Source organism: Hemitrygon akajei, chromosome 23 (genome assembly GCF_048418815.1).
Source record: "Hemitrygon akajei chromosome 23, sHemAka1.3, whole genome shotgun sequence".
Lineage (NCBI taxonomy): Eukaryota > Metazoa > Chordata > Chondrichthyes > Myliobatiformes > Dasyatidae > Hemitrygon > Hemitrygon akajei.
The window spans coordinates 26,815,111-26,828,619 of NC_133146.1; the positions used below are offsets into that span (position 1 = coordinate 26,815,111).

The 13,509-nt window shown below is 44.9% G+C and overlaps 1 protein-coding gene across 5 annotated transcripts in view; it reads right to left on the reverse strand.

Moving 5' to 3' along the window:
- The window catches only part of cabcoco1 (ciliary associated calcium binding coiled-coil 1), a 112,429-nt gene that overhangs the window by 25,475 nt on the left and 73,445 nt on the right, over positions 1 to 13,509 (reverse strand). For 3 of the 5 annotated variants that reach the window (XM_073027248.1, XM_073027246.1, XM_073027245.1), the window contains exon 7: positions 13,323 to 13,454. In XM_073027248.1, coding sequence (XP_072883349.1) covers positions 13,323 to 13,454 — 132 coding nt within the window. Of the gene's footprint in view, positions 1 to 6,411; positions 6,868 to 10,364; positions 13,455 to 13,509 lie in introns of those variants that run through there. The other 2 variants (XM_073027247.1, XM_073027244.1) reach the window with 2 other exon arrangements.

Below are 13,509 nucleotides of genomic sequence, written 5' to 3' on the forward strand. Positions count from 1 at the left end.
GTTGTACACTTCTAGCAGGTCTGGGCCCATCCAGTTCCACAGAGCCGAATAGAACTCAACCGGTAAGCCGTTGCTTCTGGGAGTCTTACTCGACTCAAAGGAATGGATGGAGCCTGTCAGCTCGTCCAGGGTCAGTGGCTGCTCCAGAAGTTCCTGCTTGCCATCGTCTAAGACCTGTGTGATAGATGACAGGAAATTCTGGGAGGCCATGGTGTCCGTGGTCTTTCTGTTATACATACTGGCATAGGACCTGCAGATCCTCAATATGTCTGTCTGCGAGGTTGCGACTGAGCCGTTCTCTTCCTTAAGGCTGTGGATCACAGAGCCTCCTCATTGCAGCTTTTGGAAGAAGCGTGAGCACGTCTTGTCCTGTTCCACTGTTTGGACCCTTGATCGAAGATGATCTTGGAGGTTTTGGTGCCAAAGTGCTGGGCTTGCCGACCCTTCACCTCTTGCAATTCGTCCCTGACATCTACCCTCTTTCGACTGCAGAAGGAAAAGTTGCTGCAACCCTGTCTGGAGTTTTCGCAGTTCCCTCTGCTCCTGGTTGCTTTCTGGATCCCCTTACGGATGAAGAACCTCTTGATGTTCTCCTTGGTGGCTTCCCACCAGTGAACAGGGGAATCAAAAAAGGCTTTCAAGGTTCTCCAACCTGTGTAATCCCTCTCTAGTTCCTTAATGTTCTCTGGGGTCAGCAGCTTAACATTCAGCTTCCACGTCCTCCTGTAGGTGACAGGTGGCTCACAGAAGGCAGTGGTCAGAGAAGAACACTGGTGTGATGTCAGCGGATCTGACTGTGATGGACTCTGAGAGGAAGAGGAAGTTGATCTGGGAGTGGGTTGAGCCATCCGATCGTATCCATGGGGCTTGTGGCTGTGCTCCACCAGTGGGGTGCCAAAGGTGTTGCGCAGCTTTGCTGTTTTGACCGTTTCCATCAGGAGTCTGGAGGTACTGTCCAGCCTGGGGTCGGCACTGCCAGATAGTCCAGCCACACCAATCAAGGAGCGGGAGCGGAGTGTTTCGCTATTTGATGTTGGCTACCAGGAAGCACCCTGCAGCCACCTCTTTAACTTGGGTGACTGAGAAGTTGCCACCCCGCAGCAGAATCCCTGTTTTATTTTTAAAACAAAATATACTTTATTCAAAAATAAAATTATGTACAATAAACCATTCAATGACTCTCAGTCCTTTACAAATGTTTCCATTACAGTCTTTACATTCCCACACTTTGCCACCCAGGTGGCACTCTGTTACTTCATATTTACATACACTTGTTCAGGGGTATACACCCCGCCCCCCCACCTCTCAACTCCCACGGGAGAAGAACCCTAGACTGTGGTCCTTCCCCACCGGGCCCTTGCAGTGGCTGCACCAAGTTTGAGTGCGTCCCTCAGCACGTACTCCTGCAGCCGAGAATGTGCCAGTCGGCAGCATTCCCCCACGGACATCTCCATGTGCTGGTAGACCATCAAGTTTCGGGCCGACCAAAGAGTTGATGATCTGCCAGCAGCACCGGATGTTGGTCTCGGTGTGCGTCCCCAGGAACAGCCCGTAGATCAGAGGGTCCTCTGTTACACAGCTGCTGGGGGTGAACCTCGACACTGTCCCTTCCATCCTCCTCCACACTTTCTCGGTGAACCCACAGTGCACAAAGAGGTGGGTCACCAACTCCTCCTCACTGCAGTCCTCCCGTGGGCAGAGGGCTGTGGAGACGACATTCCGGGCGTACGGGAGGGATCGGACTGTGAGGGTCCCTCTCACCGCCAGCCAGGCGAGGTCTTGGTGCCTGTTGGTGAGGTCTGGCGATGAGGCATTTTGCCAGATGAACTGGACGGTCTGCTCAGGGAACCACCCCACGATCGGAAGGTGTAGAAGGTTTTGCGCTGATGCAGGGGTGGATCCTAATGCTGATTGGCTCCCAATCTAACACCCCTTTCCAGCGACGGTGACGACAGCGGTGAACAGGATGGCTGCAGACAACAGTGCATCGACCTAAGGCCCAGGCACCAAGAATGCCAGAATGAGGGCAACAGCTTCATGAGGGAGACCTTCATCCGGAAGGTCTGAATAGACTGCTGTGGATTTACAGTTGACGACATCTACTGCGTCCAGGACTTTGCTGGGTTCTTCGACGTCACCTTCCGGCAAACCGCAGGGTGGAAGAAGCTGCCCCAGCAATTCCAGGAAAAGGGGAGAGAAGCCCCGATGTCACTGCTACAAGCACAGCCCCTCTTTGCTGCTGCCCAGCAAGAATGGACCATCACCATGCAGATGTTCAACCCACACGTGCCGGTGGTCGACGTCCTTATATTCCTCGCTCAGTATGTGGAGAGTGTAGGAACTAGTCTGGATGTGAAGGACAGCCTGGGGTTCTGGACCAGCAAGCGGCAGGTCAAGGTAAAGCTGAAGGTAGACTCTAATGGCTGCGTCATCCACCCCCCCTCAGTCTTCGCCATCAGAGGGAACCGAGGTTACATGGTCTATGCCAGGCAACCCAGGGTGTGCCGCTGACGTCACACCAGTGTTCTTCTCTGACCACTGCCTTCTGTGAGCCACCTGTCACCTACAGGAGGACGTGGAAGCTGAATGTTAAGCTGCTGATCCCAGAGAACATTAAGGAACTAGAGAAGGAGTACACAGGTTGGAGAAACTTGAAAGTCTTCTTTGATTCCCCTGTTCACTGGTGGGAAGCCATCAAGGAGAACATCAAGAGGTTCGTCATCCCAAGGGTATCCAGAAAGCAAGGCAGGGGCAGAGGGAACTGTGTAAACTCCAGACAGAGTTGCAGCAACTCCTCCTTCTGCAGTCGAGGGGGGTGGATGTCAGGGAGGAACTATGGGAGATGAGGGGCTGGTAAGCCCAGCACTTTGCTGCTGAATCCTCCAAGATCATCTTCCGATCAAGGGTCCAAACCGTGGAGAAGGATGAGACGTGCTCATGATTCTTCTTCCAAAAGGTGCACAGGGGAGCTCTGTGATCCACAACCTTAAGGAAGAGGACGGCTCAGTCGCATCCTCGCAGACAGACATACTGAGGATCTGCAGGTCCTTATATGCCGGTCTGTACAGAAAAATAGCCACAGACTCCACAGCCTCCCACAACTTCCTGTCGTCTATCACGCAGGTCTTAGACAACGGCAAGTGGGAGAGTCTGGAGCAGCCACTGACCCTGGACGAGCTGACTGGTTCCGTCCGTTCCTTTGAGTTGGGTAAGACTCCCGGAAGCGACGGCTTATCGATCAAGTTGTATTCGGCTCTGTGGAACCAGATGGGCCCAGACCTGCTGGAAGTGTACAACGCTATGCTTCTGGCAGGCAACATGTCAGAATCCATGAGGAAGGGCATCATCACCCTCATCTATAAGCAGAAAGGAGAGAGGGAAGACATTAGAAATTGGAGGCCCATCTCACTCCTGAATGTGGACTACAAGATCCTGTCCAAGGCTATTGCCAACAGGGTCAAGTCTGCACTGGAGCAGGTGATCCATCCGGACCAAACCTGTGCTGTACCGGGCAGGAAGATCTCAGACAGCCTCGCGCTGCTGAGGGACACCATTGCCTATGTGCAGGACAGGGGGGTGGACACCTGCCTGGTCAGCTTGGACCAGGAGAAAGCCTTCGACCAGGATTTCATACACGTACGTGGCGGATGTACTCTCCAAAATGGGATTTGGGGAGGGAATCCGGAATTGGATCAAACTGCTCTACACGGACATCTGTAGCACAGTCCAGGTCAACGGGTGGGAAACAGACAGCTTCCCCATCAGGTCTGGAGTCAGGCAGGGCTGCCCTCTCTCCCTTGTCTTGTTCGTGAGCAGAATCCCTTAGTTGTCATATGATAAGGAACTAGTAGGGATTTTATTTCTCAACTCTCTGAACCACTCTCCAGTCCAGTTGGTGGTGGTAATGCACCTTTAAGTTGGAAGAGGAAGAGGAAGAATATCCAACTGCTGGTGAATTAGAATCCTGGCAAAAACTACACCATGAAGACAAAAGAACACTCCAAGCAACTCCATCTAAAGGTTATTAAAAAGCACAAGTCAGGAGATGGATACAAGAAAGTTTCACTAAATATCCCTTGAAGTACAATTAAGTCAATCATCAAGAAATGGAAAGAATATGGCAGAGTTATAAATCATGGGGTACCCTGTCAAATGCCTTGCTGAAATCCATATACACTATATCTACTGCTCGACCTTCATCAATGCGTTTAGACACATCCTCAAAAAATTCAATCAGGCTCATAGGGAATAACCTGCCTTTGACAAAGCCATGCTGACTATTCCTAATCATATTATGCCTATCCAAATGTTCATAAATCCTGCCTCTCAGAATCTTCTCCATCGACTTAGCAATCACTGAAGTAAGACTCATTGGTCTATAATTTCCTGGGCTATCTCTACTCCCTTTCTTGAATAATGCAACAACATCCGCAACCCTCCAATCCTTCTGAACCTCTCCCGTCCCCATTGATGATGCAAAGATCATCGCCAGAGGCTCAGCAATCTCCTCCCTCGCCTCCCTCAGTAGCCTGGGGTACATCTCATCTGATCCCAGAGACTTATCCAACTTCTTGCTTTCCAAAAGCTCCAGCACATCCTCTTTCTTAATATTGTTACGTATCCCGTAACTGGATCACTTACCAGCAAAGATAGAGAGGTCCGTTGAAGTCTGATGGCACTATCTTTTAGAAGTTTTTATTTATAAAGGGGCACAAAAGTAAGGTTAATACAAACATTCAGATAACATACGTCGTCAATACTCAATCTAAAGCGCAGGTATAGTAATAATCAATAAGAAATAAGCTCTATCGTTGTCTGGAGGTAATATTTTGTCCGATGTAAATATAAAAGTCTCTTGAGGTCACTGCAGTTCCACCAGCTGCTGTCTTTTGGGTGTCGCGGTGGTGCACTTTGTTGGAGAGAGAGAGAGATAGGTATAGAATGGAACAGTTACCCAGCGGGTTTTCCAACCTTTATGAGTTCGATCCGTCGGAGTCTCGTTGGGGGGTGGCCATTCACTTGTGGCCTCTCCCATAGCTAAAGCCGTTCTTCCGTGGTGAGGTCGCCAATCCCAGGCAAGGAAAGGATGCACATGAGCCCCCCGCCCCCGGCTGTCGCTATTAAACGCTGTCACAGGATTTCTAGCGTGTCTTCTGGTGCGTCTGAGGGGCCGTCTTTACAACCCCTCTTTTAACTGAACTCACGGGGTCTCAGATGTCAATCAGGTTGGGATGATGCAATCTCTCTCTGTCTCTCCACCCACGTTGCCCTGAGGGTATACACGTAGTACAGTTCCCAATTCACAAAGGTGTCTCCAAGAGACAATGACCACAGTTGCCAGCTTTTGCCTCGCCGTGAAACGAGGGACACCGCACGTATCTTTCTCTTCTCTTGGGTCATTGACCCCCCCTTCACTAGGGCTCTTGCGATTCTCACAAAGGAGGGGGCTGGGATCATAACAATATCTACATGCTCAAGCTTTTCAGTCTGCTGTAAGTCATCCCTACAATCACCAAGATCCTTTTCCGTAGTGAATAGTGAAGCAAAGTACTCATTAAGTACCTCTGCTATCTCCTCTGGTTGAATACACACTTTTCCACTGTCACACTTGATTGGTCCTATTCTCTCATGTCTTATCCTCTTGCTCTTCACATATTTGTAGAATGCCTTAGGGTTTTCCTTAACCCTATCTGACAAGGCCTTCTCATGGCCCCTTCTGGCTGTACTGATTTCTTTCTTAAGCTCCTTCCTGCTAGCCTTATAATTTTCTAGATCTCTATCATTACCTAGTTTTTTGAACCTTTGATAAGCTTTTCTTTTCTTCTTGACTAGATTTACAACAGCCTTTGTACACCATGGTTCCTGAACCCTTCCATCCTTTCCCTATCTCATTGGAACATACCTATGCAGAACTCCATGTGTCTGAATGAATACGTGGCTGTTCTCTCCAACTTCATCAAGAGCTGTGTGGATGAGTGTGTGCCTTTGGGAACATACCAGGTATCCCTAAACCAAAAGCTGTAGATGAACTAGGAGTTTTGTAGTCTGCTGAGGGCTAGATCTGTGACATTCAAGACCAGTGATCCAGAGTTACACAAGAAATCCAAGTACAACCTATAGAAGGCTATTTTAAGAATGGAAAAGTAATTCCAATTGAGGTTAGAGATGGAATTAGATGCACTTCAGCTCTGGCAGGGTTTGCAGGCCATAACTTCCTACAAAGTGAAACCTAACATCGGGAATGGCTGTGATGCTTCACTCCCAGATCAGCGCAATGCCTTTTATGTGCAATTTGAAAGGAAGGATAAAACTACACCTGTGCAAATCCCTGCAGCATCTGGTGACCCTGTGATCTCTGTCTCAGAGGCTGACGTCAGAACATATTTCAAGGGGGTAAAGCATTTGATGGTGATCATGGTAGGGCTCTGAAAACCAGCAGGAATGTTAAAGGACATCTTCAATCTCTCTCTCCTGCAGTCAGAGGTTCCACCTGCTTCAAAAGTGTGACAGTCAGACCAGTGCCCTAGAAGAGCAGGGTGAGCTGCCTCAACAACTATTGCCCAGTGGCACTCACATCTACTGTGATGAAGTGCTTTGAGAGGTTTGTCATGGCTAGAATCAACTTCTAAGCAAAAATCTGGACCTGCAGCAATTTGCCGATCACCACAAATAGGTCTACATCGGCTGTTCACTCGGCCTTGGAATACATAGACAATAGTAGTACTTGCGTCAGGCTGCTGTTTATTGATTATAGTTCAGCATTCAACACAATCATACCCTCAGTTCTCATCAACAAGCTCCAAAACCTGGGCCTCTGTACCTCCCTCTGCAAATGGATTCTCGATTTCCTCATCAGGAGACCACAATCTGTGAGGATCAGAAATAACATGTCCTCCTCACTGACAATCAACACTAGTACACCTCAAGGATGCATACTTAGCTCACTGCTCTCCATACCCACGATTGTGTGGCTAGTCACAGCACAATTGCCATCTATAAATTCACCAACATCATAACTATCACTAAAACTTCAGATGGTGACAAGGAGGTATACAGGAACAAGATAGATCAGCTGGTTGAGAGCTGTCGCAACAACCTTGCACTCAACGTCAGTAAGACCAAGAATTTGTTTGTGGACTTCAGGAAAGTGAAGGCTAGGGAACACAGACCAGTCATCATCAAGGGATCAGAAGTGGAAAGGATGAGCAGTTTTAAGTTCCTGGGTGTCAATATTTTGAAGATCTATTCTAGGCCCAATATACTGAGGGCACGGCAGTGGCTATATTTCAATGGCAGTTTGAGGAGGGTTGGTATGTCACCAAAGACTCTTGCCAATTTCTATAGATGTACCATGACAGCATTCTAACTGGTTGCATCGAAGTCCAGTATGGAGGGGCCATGCACAGAATCGGAAAAAAAGCTGCAGGAGGTTGTAAACTCAGACAGCTCCATCATGAGCATTAATCTCCCCAGCATTTAGGACACCTCAAAAACGCAGCATCCATTATTAACAACCTCCATTACCCAGGACCTGCCTTCTTCTCATTGCTACCATCAAGGAGGTACAACAGCCTGAAAACACACACTTAACATTTCAGGAACTGCTTCTTCCCTTCTGCAATCAGATTTCTGAATGGATAATGAACCCATGAACACTACCTCACTATTTTCTTTCCCTCTATTTTCTTTCACTCCCTCAGTTTTCACACTAGCTTCTAAATATCAAAGAATTACTATGAAGAACAGTAAACAGTAAAAAAACTAAATCAAATCAATATTTGGTGTGACCACCCTTTGCCTTTAAAACTGCACCAATTCTCTTAGGTACATTGTCGTGCAGTCATCAGAAAATTGGCCGATAGATTGTTCCAAGCATCCTGGAAACTTGCTACAGTTCTTCTGCAGATTTTGGCTATCACACTTGCTTCGGTTTCTCCAGGTAATCCCAGACAGCCTCGATGATGTTGAGTTCAGGGCTCTCTGGAGGCCATACCATTGAAAACCATTTAACAAAAAATCAAGGGTCCATTATATATATATATATAAAAAACACTATAAAAGAACAATTCATTAAGAGATCTGCGGCACTCTATCAAATGCAAGTTGAAAGTGCATATTAAGTGATGTTAAGCATATTAGATTGAAGTGTGTGTAGTTCAATGCCAGCAGAGTATGGGTAAAGGTGAGGTACATGGAACTACAATGCTGTGGCTGTAATGGTTACTTGGTTGAGGGAGGGACATGAATGGATACTTTAGAAAAGGCATTGGAGATTCCGGGGGGAGGGGGTCACTGAGGGATGACATCCGTTAGTTTCGCGAGACCATGGACCTGCGCCTGGGAAGTCTTGCAAGTGTCCTCTCCAGGGCGTAGGCCTGGGCAAGGTTCTATGGAAGACCGGCAGCTGCCCAAGCAGCAAGCCTCCCCTCTCCACACCACTGATGTTGTCCAAGGGAAGGGCAAGGGCCGATACAGCTTGGCACCAGTGACATCGCAGGAGTTGCCAGAGTGAGGTTGAAGGCAACTTTGGACTGCCTTAGGGACTCCAGCTCAGGATTTGTCCTCAGGGTTTACTCCCGAAGCCTTTCCCATGAGTGGGTATGGCTGCAAGGCAGCAGAGGTTTGAAACTGGAGTTTTCACAGAGGGAAATTGCACTATTAATCAGGGAGAGTATCACAGTTGCATTCTGAGGGAACATAACAGAGGGCTCATAACTGTCTATATGGGTAGAACTCAAAGATAAGCAAGGTGCAATCACTTTAATGGGACTATACTACAGACCCTTCAATAGACATCGGGTTACTGAGGAACAGGTATGCAGGCAGGTTAGGGAAAGGTGTTAAAACAATGAGGTTATTGCAGTGGGTGACTTCTCCTTCCCTGATAGAGACTGGGACCTCCTTAGTGCAAGTTTTGGATGGAGCATAATTTGTTACATGCATCTGGGAGGGTTTCTTAAATCAATACGTAGGTAGTCCAACAAGAGGAGGGGCCATACTGGACCTGGTGTTGAATAATGAGCTTGGCCAATTGACTGACCTTTCAGTGGAGAGCAGTTGGGGCATAGTGAACACAGCTCCTTAAATTTTAAGGAAGCTATAGAGATGAGGATAAGTTGCTTGGTGGAAGAGTATTAAATTGGGCTACGGCAAATTACGAGAGAATTAAGCAGAAACTAGGTAAGTTAATTGGGAACAGTTGTTTTATGGCAAGTCTACACCTGACAAATGGAAGGTCTTTAAAGACCAACTGTACAGAGTACAGGACAGAATGTTCCAATAAAAAGGAAGGAAAAGGAGAGCAAGGTAAGGGTACTTTGGATGAAGAGAGAGGACCGTTCTATGTTCTATGTCAGTACATTCCCAATATCAATACATTGCTTCCTGAAAGTACTGTAAAGTGCTTTTGGAAATTATATGCTTTTAACAAATCAACACTGATTGTCCTTAACTAAATTATGTAGTTCTACTGGACACTAATTTTTATGTCATGTTATTGAAGTTGGCAGTTCCTTTGGCACAAGTTCTATATTCGAGGGTGTTTAAAAAATTGTGTTCAGATCAGAGCCTTGCTATTTCCTGCTAGATTTTCCTCAGAATGCAGAGGTGCATGCCAACAGAATCCGGCTCTCTTTCCAGGCTAAGTTCCACTGACAGTTTTGTATAATTGCCCTGTGTAACTGTTCCAGTTTCACTTGTATTCTTCATACTCACTATCACACTCATTCTGTGAATACCAAAACTATTCAGGAGCTCTAACATTCTGATGTCCTCATTAAGAATCGCTTCTTATTTATAAGATCCTTCACTCATACCCCTTATTTGACACACCAGTTTTCTTTCCTATTTCCTTTTGGCCTTACTAGTTTTTATTAGTTTTTAGCTTGCCCTTTATTTTCATTATTAGTCCTATTTATTTCAAACTTTTCTCAAATTTGGAACTGCAGTTTTTTTTTACTGTGCTCACATTTCTCAGTCCATGTACAGTCCATATAAAACTTTTGTATTGTATTGATTACTTTTTCATTCTCTATACACTATTTAAAGAAAACTGGGCACCTCTTGATATCCTAACAATGTTCTTCCATCATTCGATGTCATGAAGAATAAAATCACTTTGTTGTTTGTGAACCTAGACACAGCTGTGGTGCTGTAGTTTTTAACTTGATCTTGGACTGTAAGCAATGGTTATTGGCAGCAAGGATTGACTACTGAAAGCACAATTTAACTATGTGGTATAGACCAGAGCCATCTACAGGCCAGACTAGGTAAAGATGGGATGATTTCCTCTTTGAAAAACTTTAATGAACGCAAGATTTTACAAGGGGATAATCACCAAAGCACAAAAGACCATTTATCCTGAATTCAATTCATATTTATCATAATGAAATCCTGAACCTGTGCCGACCAGCTGGTTGGAATGTTCAAGGAAATCTTCAGTCTCTCAAGACTGCATTCGAAGGTTCCCATCTGCTTCAAAAGGGCGTCAATCATATTGGTGCGCAGGAAGAGCAGTGTGAGCTGCCTTAACAATTATCGCCCAATAGTGCTCATATCTACTGTGATGAAGTGCTTTGAGAGGTTGGCCATGGCCATGTGCCTAAGCAAGTACCACAACAGCTCCATAGTAAATGCATAATAAATCTCACTGGCTCTTCATTTAGCCTTGGATCACCTGGACTACAGCAATACCTACAAATGGCTGCTAGTTAGAGATTACAGCTCAGCATTCAACACACTTATCCCCTCAATACTAATCAATAAGCTTCAAAGCCTGGACCTGTGTACCTCCCTCTACAACTGAATCCTTGACTTCCTCATTGGAAGACCATTGTCAGTGTAGATTGGAAATAACCAATCCCTTGCTGACAATCAACACAAGTGCACCTCAAGGACGCCTGCTTAGCCTGCTGCTCTGCTCTCTCTACAACCAGAATTACATGGCTAGGCACAGCACAAACACCATCCATAAATTTGCTGAAGACACAACTGTGCCAGCTGAATCTCAGATGGTGATGAGGAGGTGTACAGGGTTGAGATAGGCTGGCTGAGTGTTGTTCCAACAACAATCCTGCACTCAATGGGAAAATTGAGGGAACAAACACTAGTCCTCATCATAGGGTGAGCAGTGGAAAGGGTGAGTAGTTTCACGTTGCTGGGTGCCACCACCCAGGACATGGGCTCTTCTCGTTATTTTAATATTACTACCTCATTATTTATACATTTTTTACTACTATTTATATGTAATGTTCTGGTTACGATTTTTACTGCTATGCCGTAGGTATTTCATTTTAGCAGTTCTGTAAAAGCAGTGCATTCTGCTTTTAGGACGTTTTGGTTTCAGCTAAAATATAAGAGGGTATGACATTCAACTTAGGAATCAAGATGGCAGAATCAGAAGAAAGTTTGAGAGAGCAGGGTAGAGAGAGATTTGTGATGGACAGTGTGATTCGGGGTTTTTTTTGGTGGGAACTGCAGAGAGGACAGAAGGGAAGCTGGTTAAGAATGCTATGGGAAGGTGCGTCCCTTTTACATGAAGTGTTTTGTGCGGATGAATGCCTCCAGGGAGGAAGGGCCAATACTCCCGAGAGAGAGCCCGTTGGTTCAAGATGGATTTTGATTGAAGATCAGAATGTGGGGTGTGTTTTCACACAGACCTTGTGTCCAGCACGGGAGTAAAAAGGACACCTCCAAAATGAGATCCAACTTTATGTGCACATTTGGACTAGGTTAACTGTAATGGGCACTTTTATTTATTTTTTTCTTTTCTTTTTCCTACTAACTGTTCCATAATGCTGTAATTTGTAAAAATACTTTCTTTAAAATTTTATGTAGTGTACGATGTTATTTCATGCCGACCGACAATTGTGTATGCACAGTATTTACACAGCATTAGCTCAAATCAAGGTTTCTTTAATCGGAACATCACAACGTTCCTGTTTGGTTGAACCCCAAATCATATCAACTCTATTGTTTTCATATCAACTCAACATGTATTGTTTATGAAAAGTGACCTTCTCACCACTGAGTCCTATAGCTGTTAGCAGAGCCGCCTAAAGCTCTGTACTGTTATCGCAAAACAAGTTTCACGACATATGATTCTGAACTTGTACCTAACACTGTAATGGATTCATTAATTTCAGTTGCCACTCCTCTTCCTTTTAAATCCTATTTCCTGAATATTTTATTATAAGTATTTCATAAGAAATAATTTGTTTTAGTTCTGCCCAGGCACAAGGTATACATCTGTTTGTAGCTATTATACCACATCCAAATCAACAGACTAATTTTATGCAGAATATTTCTACTTTTGCACTTACAAAGCACCTTAACAAAAATAAACTGTCCTGCTGCACTTCATAGAGATTATTATGTTCAGAAGAACAGTTAATTTTGTTGAGATGTTTTTTAAGTTCAACTTACTGTTGAAATGGAAGAAAAATTAATTTTAGGAAACAAAAAGGAAAATAACGAAAATACAAGGAATGTTAGAAAGACAGGCATTTAGTTTGTCAGCAGGAGGACCAGATAACACTAGAGTTTATTTTGTGTAATACTGGTCACCCTATTAAAGGAAGGATGTGGAAGATTTGGATAAAATGCAGAAGAGGTTTACCAGATTTAGAAGGTGTGAGCTATGAGGAGGTGTTGGACCTGATAGAAGTTTATAACATTATGAGAGCTGTACATTGGGTATACAGTCAGAATCTCTTTTTTCCCCAATACTAGGCAACATATATTTAGTGTGTGAGGGAGAAAATTTAAGGGAGATGTGCAGGGCAAGGGTTTCTACACATAGCAGTGGGTGCCTGGCGCAGGCTGCTAGGGTTAATAGTGGAAGCCGATATTATGATGTGTTTAAGAGACTCTGAAATGAACACATGAATATGGAGGGATATGGATCATGTACAGGAAGAAGGATTTTAGTTTAATTTGGCATAATGTTCATCATGGGTCGAAGGGCTACCATGTACTGGACTGTTCTATGTTCAACGTACTCTGTTCTATGGTTGTAATACCGCAACAAGTTTGCTCATAAAGGTAAACAGAAGTTAGTCAAAGATTTAAATAATAAGATTTTAAAAAATAAGGATTTAGAAAGAATTATAAACTGAGGAACCAACAACTAGAAGCTGTTATTAATGCTCAATGAAGGGAATACTGAATGGAGATGGACTTGTAGAGCTCCAGTGTTCCATGCTTACTCTATAATTCACCTCATTGGATTTTATTTCTTTGGCTTCCCTCACTATGCATGGACTGTATAAATGCAAGTTACCAATGAATCGACTTTTAATTTTTAAAAGTGAGAAACTGCAAACCTGAATATTGGCAAGCACTTTGTCTGTTACTTGACTCAGCACTGATTTGACATCATCTATGCTATAACATGCCAGAGGATCTTCAGTTGTGAAGGCTTTAACTTCCATATTCTCTTCAGTCACTGCCTCAACCTAGAAAAAGATGTCAGCCAGTGGTTAATTTATCTAAACATGAGAATAAGTGCAC